Here is a 14,381-nt window from a genome sequence, read left to right on the forward strand (position 1 = left end):
ACTTCTGACCCCATTTGGCCCCTGAATGGGCTACATCTACAACACCGAGCCTTTCTCCCCCAACCCTGACCCTTACTCTGACCCCGACCCGGAGCCCAATCTTGACCACTGACCTTGATCATACTTGAGCCCTGCCAGATCAGGAGCCCAGTGAGCACTAGCCCTGATCCCCGACTCCAATCCTGGCCCCCAGCTATGACGTCTAACTGTTGACCTTTATGGCTACAAAATGGAGCCCCCCAGCCAAGAACTCAGAGCCTCTAATCCCTACCCCTAACCTGACCCCTGACCTATCACTGACTTCTAATTCCAGCTTTGATCAGGTGCCCTAGCTGTGGTCCCCAACCTTCAGTTTCTCTATCCCTGGCCCCAGCCCCAATTTTGTCCTCTCTCTGAGCCTGACTCTGACACTCTCTCCCTGATCCTTTTCTCAACCCTTGAATCTAAACATCAACCCTAATCTTGACCCTTAACCCTAGACCATGATGGTGCCTGACCTGACTTTCTGTCTCTGTCAGCATCTCTTCTCTGAGGGCTCTGACTGCTAAAGAGATGGGGCGGGGGGCTGTCTCACTTAGTAGGTCCTTCCCACCTCTTTGACTAGCTTGAGAGTCCCCAGGTCTTCTCCTGTAATACCAAGAAATTATCCCTTTTCCCTCAGTCCCCCAAGGCTCTTGACTTCTCTGGTGTCTCCCACCAACTTCTCAGTGTCTTGGGATCCACTCCCCACCCAGCCCCTAACTCTGCCTGGCCCCATTTGCAGGTCTGGTGGAGAGCCAGTCTCGCTGGGACCGGGTGCGCATCTTCCGGGCAGAGAAATCCTATGTGGTGCAGAGCGGACGCTGGTATTTTGAGTTCGAAGCAGTCACCACGGGTGAGATGCGAGTGGGCTGGGCGAGGCCCGACCTGCGGCCTGACGTGGAGCTGGGAGCTGATGAGCTGGCCTATGTCTTCAATGGGCACCGCGTGGGTACCTCCTGGGGCTCCACTCTGCCAGGTCCTGTGGTCCCTCCCACAGCTCATACACTCCAGCCCCACCTCTGTCTGTGCCCCATTGTCCACTCATCCCTGCATCTGCCTTACCACTTATTCATCCATCCATCCATCCATCCATCCATCCATCCATCCATCCATCCATCTGTCCCACCCTCCCGGTCCATGCATATATCTTTTTTTAATAAAGATTTATTTAGTTAGTTATTTGAGAGAAAGAGAGCATAAGCAGGGGGAGGGAGAGCGACAAGCAGACTCCCTGCTGAGCTGGGAGCCCAGCATGGGGCTCGATCCCAGGACTCTGAGATCATGACCTGAGCCAAAGGCAGATGCTTAACCCCCTTAGCCACCCAAGTGCCCTTGTCCATGCATATAGCTATCCATCATCCATTCATCTACCCACAAATCCAACTATCCATCCATCTACTCATCGGTCCAGATAATCATTTAACCATCCACATTTCCATCTGTTTATTCATTTATTTGTTAGTTCAGCCATTCACTTATTTAATCAATTTGTGAATTCATTTATTTAATCCTTTAATGCGTGAATCTATCAGTTCGTCCATTTATCCACCCATCCACCTGCCCATCCTTCCACCTACCCACTCATCCATCTGTCTTTGTCTATACTTTCTTCCTTCCCAGTATCAACCCATGTAGACTCACCTTTCATTTCATTCTTCCATCCAGCCATATACCTGCTTCCCATCCATCTGTCCCATTACCCATTGATCTATTCTGGGGGTGTATGGATCTATATGAATCTGGAGAGGGGACATTGGCAGGCTCGTTTTTCCTTTCCATCACTGTCACTTGCAGCTGCCCCCAACTCCCCACTACAACGCTGGTGGTCTGCATAACCCCAGCCCCAGCCATGGAAACAGTAGAGAGCTCAGGCTGAAGAGATGGGATGTGGAGATCAGTGGGAAGGGAGAGCATAAAAGCCTGTCCCTTACCTTCTAAGGACCGTGGATACAAATGTGGGAAAAGATGGGGGCCCTGTGGGGGTGACCCCTCTTCTGTCCCGCATGCCCTAAACTTGATCTCTTGCATATGTATCTTTACACATCTCTCCTTGCTTCTATATGTTTCTGTTTCTCTGTGTGTCTCTCCCATGCCGCATCTTCCCCTCGCCTCCTCACAGGGCCAGCGCTGGCACTTGGGCAGTGAACCATTTGGGCGTCCGTGGCAGCCGGGTGATGTCGTGGGCTGCATGATCGACCTCACAGAGAACACCATTATCTTCACCCTCAATGGCGAGGTCCTCATGTCTGATTCGGGCTCTGAGACAGCCTTCCGAGAAATCGAGATTGGGGATGGTGAGGGCTGGCCTCATGGCCCCTTTCTGGTTTTCTGTCCTCTCACCTGACCCTACACTGCGTCCCCAGCCTCCTGCTTTTCTGTCCCTTCCTTCCACGGTACCTCCTCCCCTCCTGCCCCTGCCCTGCCCACCTGTCCTCACCCCTGCCCCTCCGTCCTCTCCCACCAGGCTTCCTGCCTGTCTGCAGCTTGGGACCTGGCCAGGTGGGTCACCTGAACCTGGGCCAGGACGTGAGCTCCCTGCGGTTCTTTGCCATCTGTGGCCTCCAGGAAGGCTTTGAGCCATTCGCCATCAACATGCAGCGCCCAGTCACCACCTGGTTCAGCAAAAGCCTTCCCCAATTTGAGGCCGTGCCCCTTGAGCACCCCCACTATGAGGTGAGGACTGACCCCACTCAGTACCCTCTGATCTGCCTTCAAACCTCATTCTTCCCACAGTTCTCTTCCCCAAATTTCTCCTTTCCTTCTGTGTTAACCATGTAGAAGGGGATGTCAGGTCAGTGGGCTCCTGGGGCTGCCTTGTAGGGTATAACTAGAGAACCACAACTTGTCTGACCTCCAGGTGCCTTGCCTATTAAGTGGGGGAAGGGAAAAAAGAGGAGCTGGGTTAAGTGACCCTGATGGAAATTTCCAGTCTTTATAACATCTCATCTTACAGCAAGGTTTAAAGAAATATAAATCTCTGAGTACATTTTGGCACCATCCTTACTAATTGCTATCTGTATATACATATTTTTTTCATTTTTTTAGCAGCTTTTCATTAATCTGAGTATCCTAGTTTTTAGGCTCTAGTGTCTTTTCTTTACCAAGGTTAAGCTTAGCATCAGACTCTGACCATAATCACGTAGACCAAAGTGATAGTTCTTTTCTCAACCTGGGAGGAACCTGAATCCCACATGGCTAAGCTTCAGTGGGTACTTTAGAATCAGCCAGACCTGGGTTGGCTTCTTATCTGCAGTGTAGCCTTGGACATGTGACTGTCTCCTCCTGAGCCTCAGTTTTCCCATCCACGGCATTGTTCAGATTTCCTCACAATAATCCCCCCCCCACTTCTGAATCATTTGAATAAGTTGGAGACATCATGCCTCTTTTTGTTTTTTATTTTTATGTAAGCTCGATGCCCAGCATGGGGCTCAAACTCATGACCCCAAGATCAACAATCACATGCTCTACCGACCGAGCCAGCCAGGTGCCCCCACCGTGCTTCTTTATCCCTAAATATTTCAATGTGCATTTCTTCAGAACAGGCTATACTCTTACAGAACTGCAGTTATGAAAATCGGTCATGAAAATCAGGAAATTTGACACTAATGCATACTATTACCTAATTCGTAATTCATATTCAGATTGTATTAATTGTGGCGATAATGTGTCTTTTTATTTTTCTGGTCCAGGATCCAATCCAGGATTATATATTGCATTTAGTTGTTATGTCTTTTTATTCTTTTTTTTTATTGTTTATTTACTTACTTATTTGAGAGAGAAAGACAAAGAGAGAGAGAACATGAGCAATGGGGGCCAGGACAGAGGGGGAAGGAGAGGGACAAGCAGACTCCACACTGAGCATGGAGCCCCACCCGGGGCTTGATCTCACAACCCTGAGATCATGACCTGAGCAGAAACCAAGAGTTGGATGCTTAACCTGACTGAGCCACCCAGGCGCCCCATGTCTCTTTATTCTTTAATGTCAAATGTTCCTGAGTCTGTCTTTGTCTTTCATGCCAGTAACATTTTTGAAGAGTACAGACCAGTTGTTTTGCAGATTATCTCTCATTTTGGTTTGTTGAATGTCTCCCCATGATTAGGTATAGGTGACACATATTCAGCAGGAAGACAAGGACATTGTGTCCTGCTTAATGCAGGATATCAGGAGGCACATAGTGTCATTATGTCTTATTACCAATTACTTTAATTCGGACTGTTTGATTAAGGTGGAGTCTGCCAGGTTTCTCTACCACAAATTACTATTTTTCTCTTTGTAATTACAAAGTAATTTGTGGGGAGGGATTTTAAGACGAGGTGAGAATGGATGGGTTTTAAGCAGAGGAAAGTCCAGTTTAGATCTGAGTTTTGGAAAGGTCCCATTGAGAGTGGATTATAGGGGTGACCGCGGAGGCAGAAAGACCAGAGGTGCCAGGGGCTGGAGAGGCTGCTGGAGCAGATGTTGAACTTCCTCATTCCTGTTACTGCCAGATGTGTTCTCAACCCAGGGACCGGAGCGCTAGACAGCCGTGAGAACGAGCACACTGACCTACACGCCACCACGTGGACGAGTCTCACAGGCGTAATGCCGAGGGAAAGGAGCCAGACACAAAAGAGCACATCCTGTGGTTTCCCATTCGTAGACAGTTCAAGAACAGGCAGAGTGAATCTGTGATGTGTTAAATCAGGAGGGTGTTACTGCGAAAGAATATCTCAGACGTTTCGTTACTCTGCACCCAGATCATGGGAGGGAGACTGTTGGTAGACTGTTGTGAAGGAGCAGAGCAAAACAGGGTTTATAAGAGTGGGGGGAGAACAGAGAAAAAGACCCCACAGACAGTCTGGGAACAGCAAATCTTGGCCAGAGTTTCGAGGTGAATTCATTGGCTGGCAGGGAGCACAGAGGACTTGGCATTTGGTCTTTGAAGATGGGACAGGAAGGAAAGGGAGCCACTCTACTTGTTCATGGAGTCTCGAGAAAGCCTCTGAGAGTCTGTTTTTGGAGCGCACAGGTCAGGCACCTGTCCTCTGTCAGCTCCTGCCTCTTGTTTAGGCCAGGTCAGGACATTTCCCTCATCAGACTCCCTCACTGTCTTTGAGAAGGTGGTGACTAAATGGACACCAAGGGGGCTCCTGGGTGGGTGGGTGGGGCTTAGTCAAGTTCTGTGTCTCCATCTGGGCTCTGGGCACACAGGTGGGGTCACTCTAAAACCTCATCATGTTACGCATTATGACACGTGCACTTTTCTGAATATTTCCATATACAGGAAGTTTAGCAAAAATTCATCTGGGGGGCCTTTACGAAACTCTGGCCCTTCTGGCCTGCTCTCCCCAAGAGTCTCCCCAAGAGACCAGGAGGGCAGGGCCTTTGTTCTGTTCGTTGATGTGTTCCCAGCATTGGGGAATGGTGCCTGGTACATAGTAGGGTCTCAGGAATTATTTGTGGATTGGATGACAGTCTGGAGTGAGGCCTGTGTATAGGTCAGTTTGGAACGTTCCCCAGGCAGCCAGGGCTGCCACTGTACGAGGTGCCCAGACAGAGCTCGGCAGAGGGCTGAGCGCACCCTACAGCCAAGCTGTGTGTCCCCCAGGGAGCCCATCCGCTCAGAGGAGTGAGTCTTTGGCTAATTCTCACACAGGTGTTCCAAGGCCTCCTGGTGGCTCCGTGTGTACTGGGTTTAGGACCAATGGCCTAGCCTGCCTGCCCAGCTCAGTCTTCCTGCTTGCCCTTAGGTGACCCGCGTGGATGGCACCGTGGACACGCCGCCCTGCCTGCGCCTGAGCCACCGCACCTGGGGCTCCCAGAACAGTCTTGTGGAGATGATCTTTCTCCGGCTGAGCCTTCCAGTCCAGTTTCACCAGCATTTTCGGTGCACCGCAGGGGCCACCCCCCTGGCGCCCCCCGGCCTGCAGCCCCCCGCCGAGGATGAAGCCCGGGCGGCGGAACCCGACCCTGACTACGAAAACCTGCGGCGCTCAGCGGGGCGCTGGGGCGAGCCTGAGGGGGGCAAAGAAGGAAATGCCAAGGAGGGGGCGCCCGGGGGCAATGCCCAGGCTGGGGTGGAGGCCCAGCCTGTCAGGATGGAGAACGAGAAGGATGCCACCACAGAGAAGAACAAGAAGAGAGGGTGAGTCGAGGGTGGGGCCGGGGTGGGCCCGACTTCAGTAACGTGAGAAAGCCCATTGTGTCCCACAGCAGCCCCATGTATGTTAAGTGGAGTCAGAATACTGAGGGAGCTTAGCATGCCTCAAGTGAGCCCCCTTATCTCCTGGGATGCTCTCATTTTTCTGAGAATGTAAAATTGGGGTACCCCCTATATCTATGGAGAACTCCACTATCCTTGGGGTACCTAGTAGGTCCCAAAGCATTTCACCCAATGGACTTTATTATCCATGGACACTAACGCGGACAGATACTCAAGTGTCTTGGGAGGGTTGACTGTACCCCCAAAGTATCCCAGTGAACACTGCTGGTCTTCTAAATTGGGATTTAGAAGATTTAGAAATTGGGATTCTAAATTTCTGTGTCTCAAGTGTGTCCCCCCAAAAGTTAACTTCAAAGGAGACCCTCAAAAGGCCCTAAACCTGACTTGAAACTAAATGTGCTTTCCCTACTATCACAGTGGTTTTCAGTGGGATGGAGTTCTGTGTCTCTTGGCAGATGTTTGGAAATAATGGATGACTTCGGTTATCACAGTTTGTGGGACAGTGGTACTGCTAGTGGGGGACTCCAGGAATTCTACAGGCCTTCAGTGCACAAGACAGTACCACACAATGAAGGATTATCCTTTCCCAAACGCCTCTAGCACCCATATGAGAAATGCTGACTTAGGGGGACCACAGTATGCCCCAAAGGGAACCTCCATGTCCCCAGAGGCACCTTTAAATTTGGGCATCTGCAAGCACAGAGCACAGCTTCTCCAGAATGGATCATGCTGACACAGTTGGCAATTTTATCCCTCTAGAGGCGGGGGCTTGGGTATTAGAAATGGGATGTGAGGGTCATGAATGTTGTGGTGGAGAGGGCTGGGGGGCTGAGCTTGAGAGCTGGTTCTCACGGTAGCCTCTCCTCTCCATCACCAGGTTTTTATTCAAGGCCAAGAAGGCCGCCATGATGACCCAACCACCAGCCACTCCCACTCTGCCCCGACTCCCTCGAGAGGTGGTGCCCGCTGACAACCGTGATGACCCTGAGATCATCCTCAATACCACCACGGTGGGAACCTGGAGCCCTCAATTTTCCCTCAGAGACCCCTCAGATTTCCAGATTTCATGCTGCAATCCCTAGTAATTGCCCTTACCTGGGGACACCCCAATATACACTGAAGACCACAAAATAGAGCACACGCTAATTTAGTCCTTTGAACCCCTAAATCCATATAGCTAGGGGGCCTAAAAATTGCAGGAACACAATGAAGCTATAAGTTACACTGATAAAATTCCCAGGGATCCCAGAATCCAGAGGATATATCAGTATAGACTTGGGACCTCAATATTTGGGTTACCCATATAAACTCAATACCCTCAAATTTAATAGCTATTCTAGTATATTCCTGGGAACCAACATTCACAATACCCTAGTGGAGTTTAGGGATTTCCCAGATCTGGAATGTTTTCTGATACAGATAGCCTTGTGGTTAAGACTATGGGCTACCTCGGTGCCAAGAAGGTCAACCACTTCACTGCTCTATGCCTTCTCCTTTATGGAAGTTTTATGGTTTCCCATCATTAAAATGGTTTCCCATCATTAAAACAAATTGTACCCACTTGATGGTGATTATAAAAGTTAAGTAAATTAATTTGTGAACCATTTGTTAACTATAACTTGTTGATAACATTGTAATTTGCAGAGGAACCCAAATTCTGGGGTATCACAAATAGTCCCAGAGGATTCCCGAATCTAAAAATATATCAGTAGACACAGAAATAGAGGGACATAGACCCGGAAGGGGGGTCTCAAATCCAGTAATTTTTTGTTGAACTCCCAGAGGACACTGTGAATCTAGAGAGACCAACTTAGAGTCCCATGGAAGCCCTGTGTCACTAAACTTCTGGACTGACCATTGGTCCCCCTTTGCCTCTCCAGTACTATTACTCCGTGAGGGTCTTCGCTGGCCAGGAGCCCAGCTGTGTGTGGGTGGGCTGGGTCACCCCTGACTACCATCAGCACGACATGAACTTTGACCTCAGCAAGGTCCGGGCAGTGACTGTGACCATGGGGGACGAACAAGGCAACGTCCATAGCAGGTACCAGGGAGGGGTGGGAACTGTGGGAGGTGAGAGGTCACCGCTGGGCACCTGGCTCTCCCCAGGCTTGCCCCAGCAGCTTCCCTCCCCCTCTTCTTCTCTTCTTCTCTCCCTGTTTACTTTCCTCCTCTGGGTTTTTCCTCCTCTTCTGTTTCTGTTTGGTCTTTTCCATTTTCTCTTCCTTCATCTCACACTCTACTTTTTACATAACCTCCTGTCTCTGTTCTCTCTTCCTGCTCCCCTTCCCTCTCTTCCTCCTAGAACCCCCAGCCAACTTCTAAGAACACTCACTCTGAGGGGCTTGGGGTTTCGGGACTCAGGTCTGCAGATGGTGGGGGTCTGGGGATGGAGCTCTGAGGTCATGGTATTCTGGGAGTTTGGGGAAGGAAGTGTCCAGGGTCCAGAGCACCTCCGTTGAGGAGCCATGCACTGACCACTCCTGTTTCCTCCAGCCTCAAATGCAGCAACTGCTACATGGTGTGGGGCGGGGACTTCGTGAGCTCTGGGCATCAGGGTCGGATCAGCCACACAGACCTTGTCATTGGCTGCCTGGTGGACTTGGCCACTGGCTTGATGACCTTTACCGCCAATGGCAAAGAGAGCAACACCTTTTTCCAGGTGAGCCCAGCCCTCAGCAACTTAGCAATAGTGTCCTCATGTCCCAGTATGCTGGGAAGATCCTTCCAGTCCCCCTCTGAGGACAGACCCCAGGGAAGGCCAGATCGGGAAGTCCCTGGGAGACCAGTTAGTCAACCGTCCACTGAATTGACACCCAGGAAGGAGGAGACAGAGCACTGCCTTGACCTTAGAGAGGGGTCCACAGTCCCTCTTGGGCCGGGTGACACCAATTGCCAACTTCTCACCAATCAGGGTACGCCCTAGAATGAATCATTTTTAACTTTTTATTATGAAAGATTTCAAACATACAACAAAATCAAAGGTCTCGTACCGTAAACACACATATACCCACTACCAAGAACCTCCCACCCACACTGGCTTTATCACATATTTATCCACTAATTCATCTACCTTGGATTTTATAAAATTTTATTTTAAATGGAGAAGTTAAAAAATATGCAAAAATAGAATAGTGTACTGGACCTCCATGTCCCCACTCTCCAGCTTCGGCTGTTACCCACTCGCAGGTATCTTGTCTCATCTTTACCCTTCACACCACCTTCACTTCCACACCCACTGGATGATTTTGAAGGAGACCCCAAATATCATATGGTTTCATCTCTTTTCAGTATGTGTCTCTACAAAACTAAGGATTCTTTTCAAAAGCATAACCACTATACCACTCGTATCTGAAAAAAAAAAAAAACCCTAAGAATTCCTAATTAATCACCTATCCAGTCCATGTTCACATTTCTCTGGTTGTCTCAAAAATGTCTTTTCCCCGTTTGTTCCTTTGAATTGGAATCCAAATAAAGTCATATATTTTAGTTGGTTGCTATGCCCCTCGAGTCTCTCATATATCTATTTCCCTTCCATCTCTCTCTTCTCTGCAATGTGTTTGTTGAAGAAACTAGGCTGTCTGTCCTGGAAAGCTTTGCTTCTCACAGTGTGGTCCCTGAATCAGCAGATCTGGATCACCTGGGGGCTCGTTAGAAATAAGGAATTTCAGGGGTGCCTGGGTGGCTCAGTCATTACGTGGCTGCCTTCGGCTCAGGTCATGATCTCAGCATTCTGGGATTGAGCCCCGCATCGGGCTCCCCACTCAGTGGGAAGCCTGCTTCTCCCTCTTTCACTCCCCCTCTTGTGTTCCCTCTGTCACTGCCTCTCTCTCTGTCAAATAAATAAGTAAAATAAAAATTAAAAAAAAGAAATAAGGAATTTCAGGCATCCCCCTAGACCTGCCCAGTGAGAATCCGAAATTTAACCCTGGGGGCGATTGGTGTCTACCACCATCTAAAGAGTGCTGGCCTGGCTTCTCAGTCTGTCTCTGGCTGATGCATCCCCGTGGTGGTGTTTTAACATTTTCCTCTGTCCCCTGTATTTTCTGTCAACTGGCAGATGGGTCCACAGGTGCGATTAGATTCAGGTTTGGCAAGACTGCTTCACAGATGATGGTGTTTGTGGTGATAGAGGCTGGGTGGGTTCCACTGCAGAGATTAAAAGGGCTGGAGGGAAAGTGCAGTCAGAAGACCTTCCTGGGTTTTGACGAATGAGTCTTGGGAGAGAAACAGAAATGGTATTCCAGGTGAAGGGCATGAAATGCACTATGACCCGGAAGATAACGTTGCTCCTGGGGAGCTGGAGAAGTCTGGGAGTCTGGATCAGAGGCAGTGTAGCCCATGAGCAACCTCAGGGTCACTGGGGCACTTTCAGAGCCTGAGTTTGGATCTGTAGACAAGAGCAGGATCAGGCTGGGGCAATCAACCCCAGAGTTCAGGATCCAGAGTCAAAATCACCTCCAGTTCACCCACTTCCTCACCCTGGCCTCTTCTTCCTTGCCAGGTGGAGCCCAACACGAAGCTGTTTCCTGCCGTCTTTGTCCTGCCCACCCACCAGAACGTCATCCAGTTTGAGTTGGGGAAACAGAAGGTAAGAGTGCAGCCATGGGGCAGGCTGAGGCAGTAGGTACGGGAGATCAGGCTGGCAGAGTGGCTGAAAAGTGGGGCAATCCAGGAGGTTTCCCTGGAAGCAGACTGGCAGGACAGAGAGGGCTGGGAATCCTGACCCGTGCACACCTCTGTGCCCTAGAACATCATGCCGCTGTCCGCCGCCATGTTTCTGAGTGAGCGCAAGAACCCGGCCCCGCAGTGCCCACCTCGGCTAGAGGTGCAGATGCTGATGCCCATCTCGTGGAGCCGTATGCCCAACCACTTCCTGCAGGTGGAAACGCGACGTGCGGGCGAGCGGCTCGGCTGGGCGGTGCAGTGCCAGGAGCCGCTGACCATGATGGCTTTGCACATTCCTGAGGAGAACCGGTCAGGGCCGGCCCAGGCTCACGGGGGTGGGATGGGTATTGCAAGTCCTCTGGGGTCTGAAACCCTCTCAGTGCTCCCCTCCACCAGTACCCCAGGACTCCAGCCAACACCCCACTAGGCCCCAGATCTACCTCAGGGAACCCTGACTCAGCTCGGGCATCCCCAAATAAGACTCCAGGGGACTCCAGCCCCACCCATCTTAGTGGACCACAGACTCACCTCCAGGGACCTCAAACCTACCCCACAGGGCTCCAAGCCTGTCTCAAGGAGCCCAGATCCACACTGAGGAGCCACACGAACTCCAGGAGCCTCAAGTGCACCTCAGAAGGACATGGGCATTACTCAGAGAGGCCCGAATGCACCCCAGAGTGTCTTGGTCACACCCAGGGAGACTTTGGATGTATCTCATGGAGATCTCAAACCTAGTCCAGGGGACCCAGACACATGCAGGGTAGAGATGTGTTCACATGTATGGCAGGAATGTTCTTAGATACTGTGAACACACTTCAATCCCAGACACCCCAGGAGGCTCTGAATTGCTTCATCTTTCCTTTATTCAACAGATAGCTCTGAGCTCTTCCTGTGTGACCAGCAGCACTGTGGGCTGGAAACAACAAGTCCATGGGAATGGACATTCTAGCAATGCTCACGTATAAGTCAGGGGTCTCAGACTTGCCCAAGGGGACTCAGACCCATCCCCGGGAGTCTCAGATACACTCACTCACTTAATCAATCAATCAATCAATCAATCAATCAATATATCTATCATCTATCTAACAAGTATTTATTGAGCACTTACTATGTGCTAAGTCCTGTTTAGGTGCTGGAAATACAGCAACAACAACAACAACAACAACAACAAAACCCAAAGGCAGAAATGTCCTGCCCTGGTGGGGTATACATTCTAGTCGTCTTCAAACATAGCCAGGTTACTCAGGCCTGCCAGAGGGAGGTTCAGTCCCAATTTGGGGATCCCAGACATATCTCAGTGTCACCAGATCTCCTCCATGGACTCTCAGATACCCCAGAGTACCAGACCATCCCCCAGGGATCCCAGCTATATCACAAGGAGCCCCCAGACCACTGGGGACTTCCAGAACTATTAAAAGACTCCTAGACCCATCTCTGCAGACCTCACAGAACCTTGACCCAGCAGGATACGGGGATTCCCTGCTGGGGGTGCTGACACTCACCTTAGCATCTCTTTGCCTGTCTGTGGTCTGTCCCTGTCCGTGGCCCATCTCCACCGCAGATGCATGGACATTCTGGAGCTGTCGGAGCGCCTGGACCTGCAGCGGTTCCACTCTCACACCCTCCGCCTCTACCGCGCCGTGTGCGCGCTGGGCAACAACCGCGTGGCGCATGCTCTGTGCAGCCACGTGGACCAGGCGCAGCTGCTGCACGCGCTGGAGGACGCGCACCTGCCCGGCCCGCTGCGGGCCGGCTACTACGACCTCCTTATCAGCATACACCTCGAAAGCGCTTGCCGCAGCCGCCGCTCCATGCTCTCCGAGTACATCGTGCCCCTCACGGAGGAGACCCGCGCCATCACTCTCTTCCCGCCCGGAAAAAGCGCGGAAAATGGCTCCCGCCGCCACGGCCTACCTGGCGTTGGCGTCACCACCTCGCTGCGGCCTCCACACCATTTCTCACCTCCCTGTTTCGTGGCTGCCCTGCCGGCTGCTGGCGTGGCGGAGGCTCCGGCCCGCCTCAGCCCCAGCATCCCCCTGGAGGCCCTGCGGGATAAAGCACTGAGAATGCTGGGAGAGGCCGTGCGAGATGGTGGGCAGCACGCACGTGACCCCGTCGGGGGCTCTGTGGAGTTCCAGTTTGTGCCCGTGCTCAAGCTCGTGTCCACCCTGCTGGTAAGGGTTTCCTCCTGCTTCCCTTTGTCCCATTCTTCCACATTCCAAATCATCCATCAACCCCCCTCTCATATATGCATCCAGCCACCCATTCACCTCTCCGTCCTCTACCTTTCAGTTTACCCTTCTATTATCTACTCATCTTTCATTCACTTTTCCTCCCATCCATTCATCTGTCATCTCTTAATCTGTTTATTAATCTTTTCTCCCTTCTTTCCATTCATCCATCCAAACAACCATCATTCATCTATCCGTCCATCCTGCACCCATCTATTCATTCAAACATGCCCCCATCTTCCCAGCCACAAGTCCATTTATTTATCCTTCCATTCTCTGCCCACATACCCATCCATCCATGGATTCATCTACCCAACTTTCAGTCTGGTTGTCCACTCGCCCTTCCATTTACTCATACATCAGTATATCCACCTTTCCATCTATTCATTTATCCACCTAGCCATTTATTTATTAATCTATCTTTCCTTTCATAATCCAATTATCATCATCCTTCCAGCTGTGAATACATTCATCCACACATCCATCCACCCATCTACAGATTCATCTGTTCCTTCATCTTCCACCTACCTGTCTGTCCACCAATGCATCTCTCAATCCATATGTATATACACCCATCCACCTACCACAAATCCATCCAACCGTCTACACCCATTCATCCACCCACCATCCACCCATTCTTCATCCTTTATCCCTTCTTCATGTATCTTTTCATTCACATACTCATCTAATGTCTCATCCATATATCCATCCAACCAAATTTTCATTTGCAAACCTATCCACCCATCCATCATCCAAACATCTCACCGCCCACCCTGGCTATTTACCCATTTGTCTATTTACGATCCACTTATTTACATACTCATGCACCTGTCAAATCATCCATCCACTTACCCACCTGTCCATACATTATATATCCTGTCATCCATCCACCCATCTCTTCCTCCACCTTTACCTTCACCTCTCCATCCATTATCTGTCCATCAGTTTCTCTCCCTTCAAACCTCTACTATTCCATCTGTTAATTCAGCCAACCAGTCCTCCCCCCACTTATCCATCTCTCTTTCCCCACCGTCTTTCCCTTTCATCTACCTGCTCTCCCTCCATCTGTTAGCATCTTCATTATGTTTACTGAGAGCTAGCATATACTGGGAGCTATGAGGTCATGCCATCAGTAAGTGTATGTCCTATTCCAGAGTCACATATGCTCAAGTTTAGGAGAAAGGACATTTATTAGTGAAGGGAGAGGTGTTCATGTTTGGCTATGCAGTCTGGGCCAAGTTAGGTGGGACACAGGGTGTGG

General features: G+C 50.5%; 1 protein-coding gene across 2 annotated transcripts in view; it reads left to right on the forward strand.

Annotated features, from left to right (window-relative positions):
• RYR1 (ryanodine receptor 1) overlaps window positions 1-14,381 on the forward strand; it is a 108,377-nt gene that overhangs the window by 23,168 nt on the left and 70,828 nt on the right. For both annotated transcript variants that reach the window (XM_045785862.2, XM_087870750.1), the window contains exons 25-34: window positions 764-966; window positions 2,141-2,315; window positions 2,486-2,694; window positions 5,752-6,146; window positions 7,102-7,234; window positions 8,105-8,265; window positions 8,718-8,883; window positions 10,726-10,812; window positions 10,972-11,198; window positions 12,451-13,063. In XM_045785862.2, coding sequence (XP_045641818.2) covers window positions 764-966; window positions 2,141-2,315; window positions 2,486-2,694; window positions 5,752-6,146; window positions 7,102-7,234; window positions 8,105-8,265; window positions 8,718-8,883; window positions 10,726-10,812; window positions 10,972-11,198; window positions 12,451-13,063 — 2,369 coding nt within the window. The remainder of the gene's footprint in view (window positions 1-763; window positions 967-2,140; window positions 2,316-2,485; window positions 2,695-5,751; window positions 6,147-7,101; window positions 7,235-8,104; window positions 8,266-8,717; window positions 8,884-10,725; window positions 10,813-10,971; window positions 11,199-12,450; window positions 13,064-14,381) is intronic.

Source organism: Ursus americanus, chromosome 21, assembly GCF_024610735.1.
Source record: "Ursus americanus isolate L20-20 chromosome 21, mUrsAme1.1.p, whole genome shotgun sequence".
NCBI lineage: Eukaryota > Metazoa > Chordata > Mammalia > Carnivora > Ursidae > Ursus > Ursus americanus.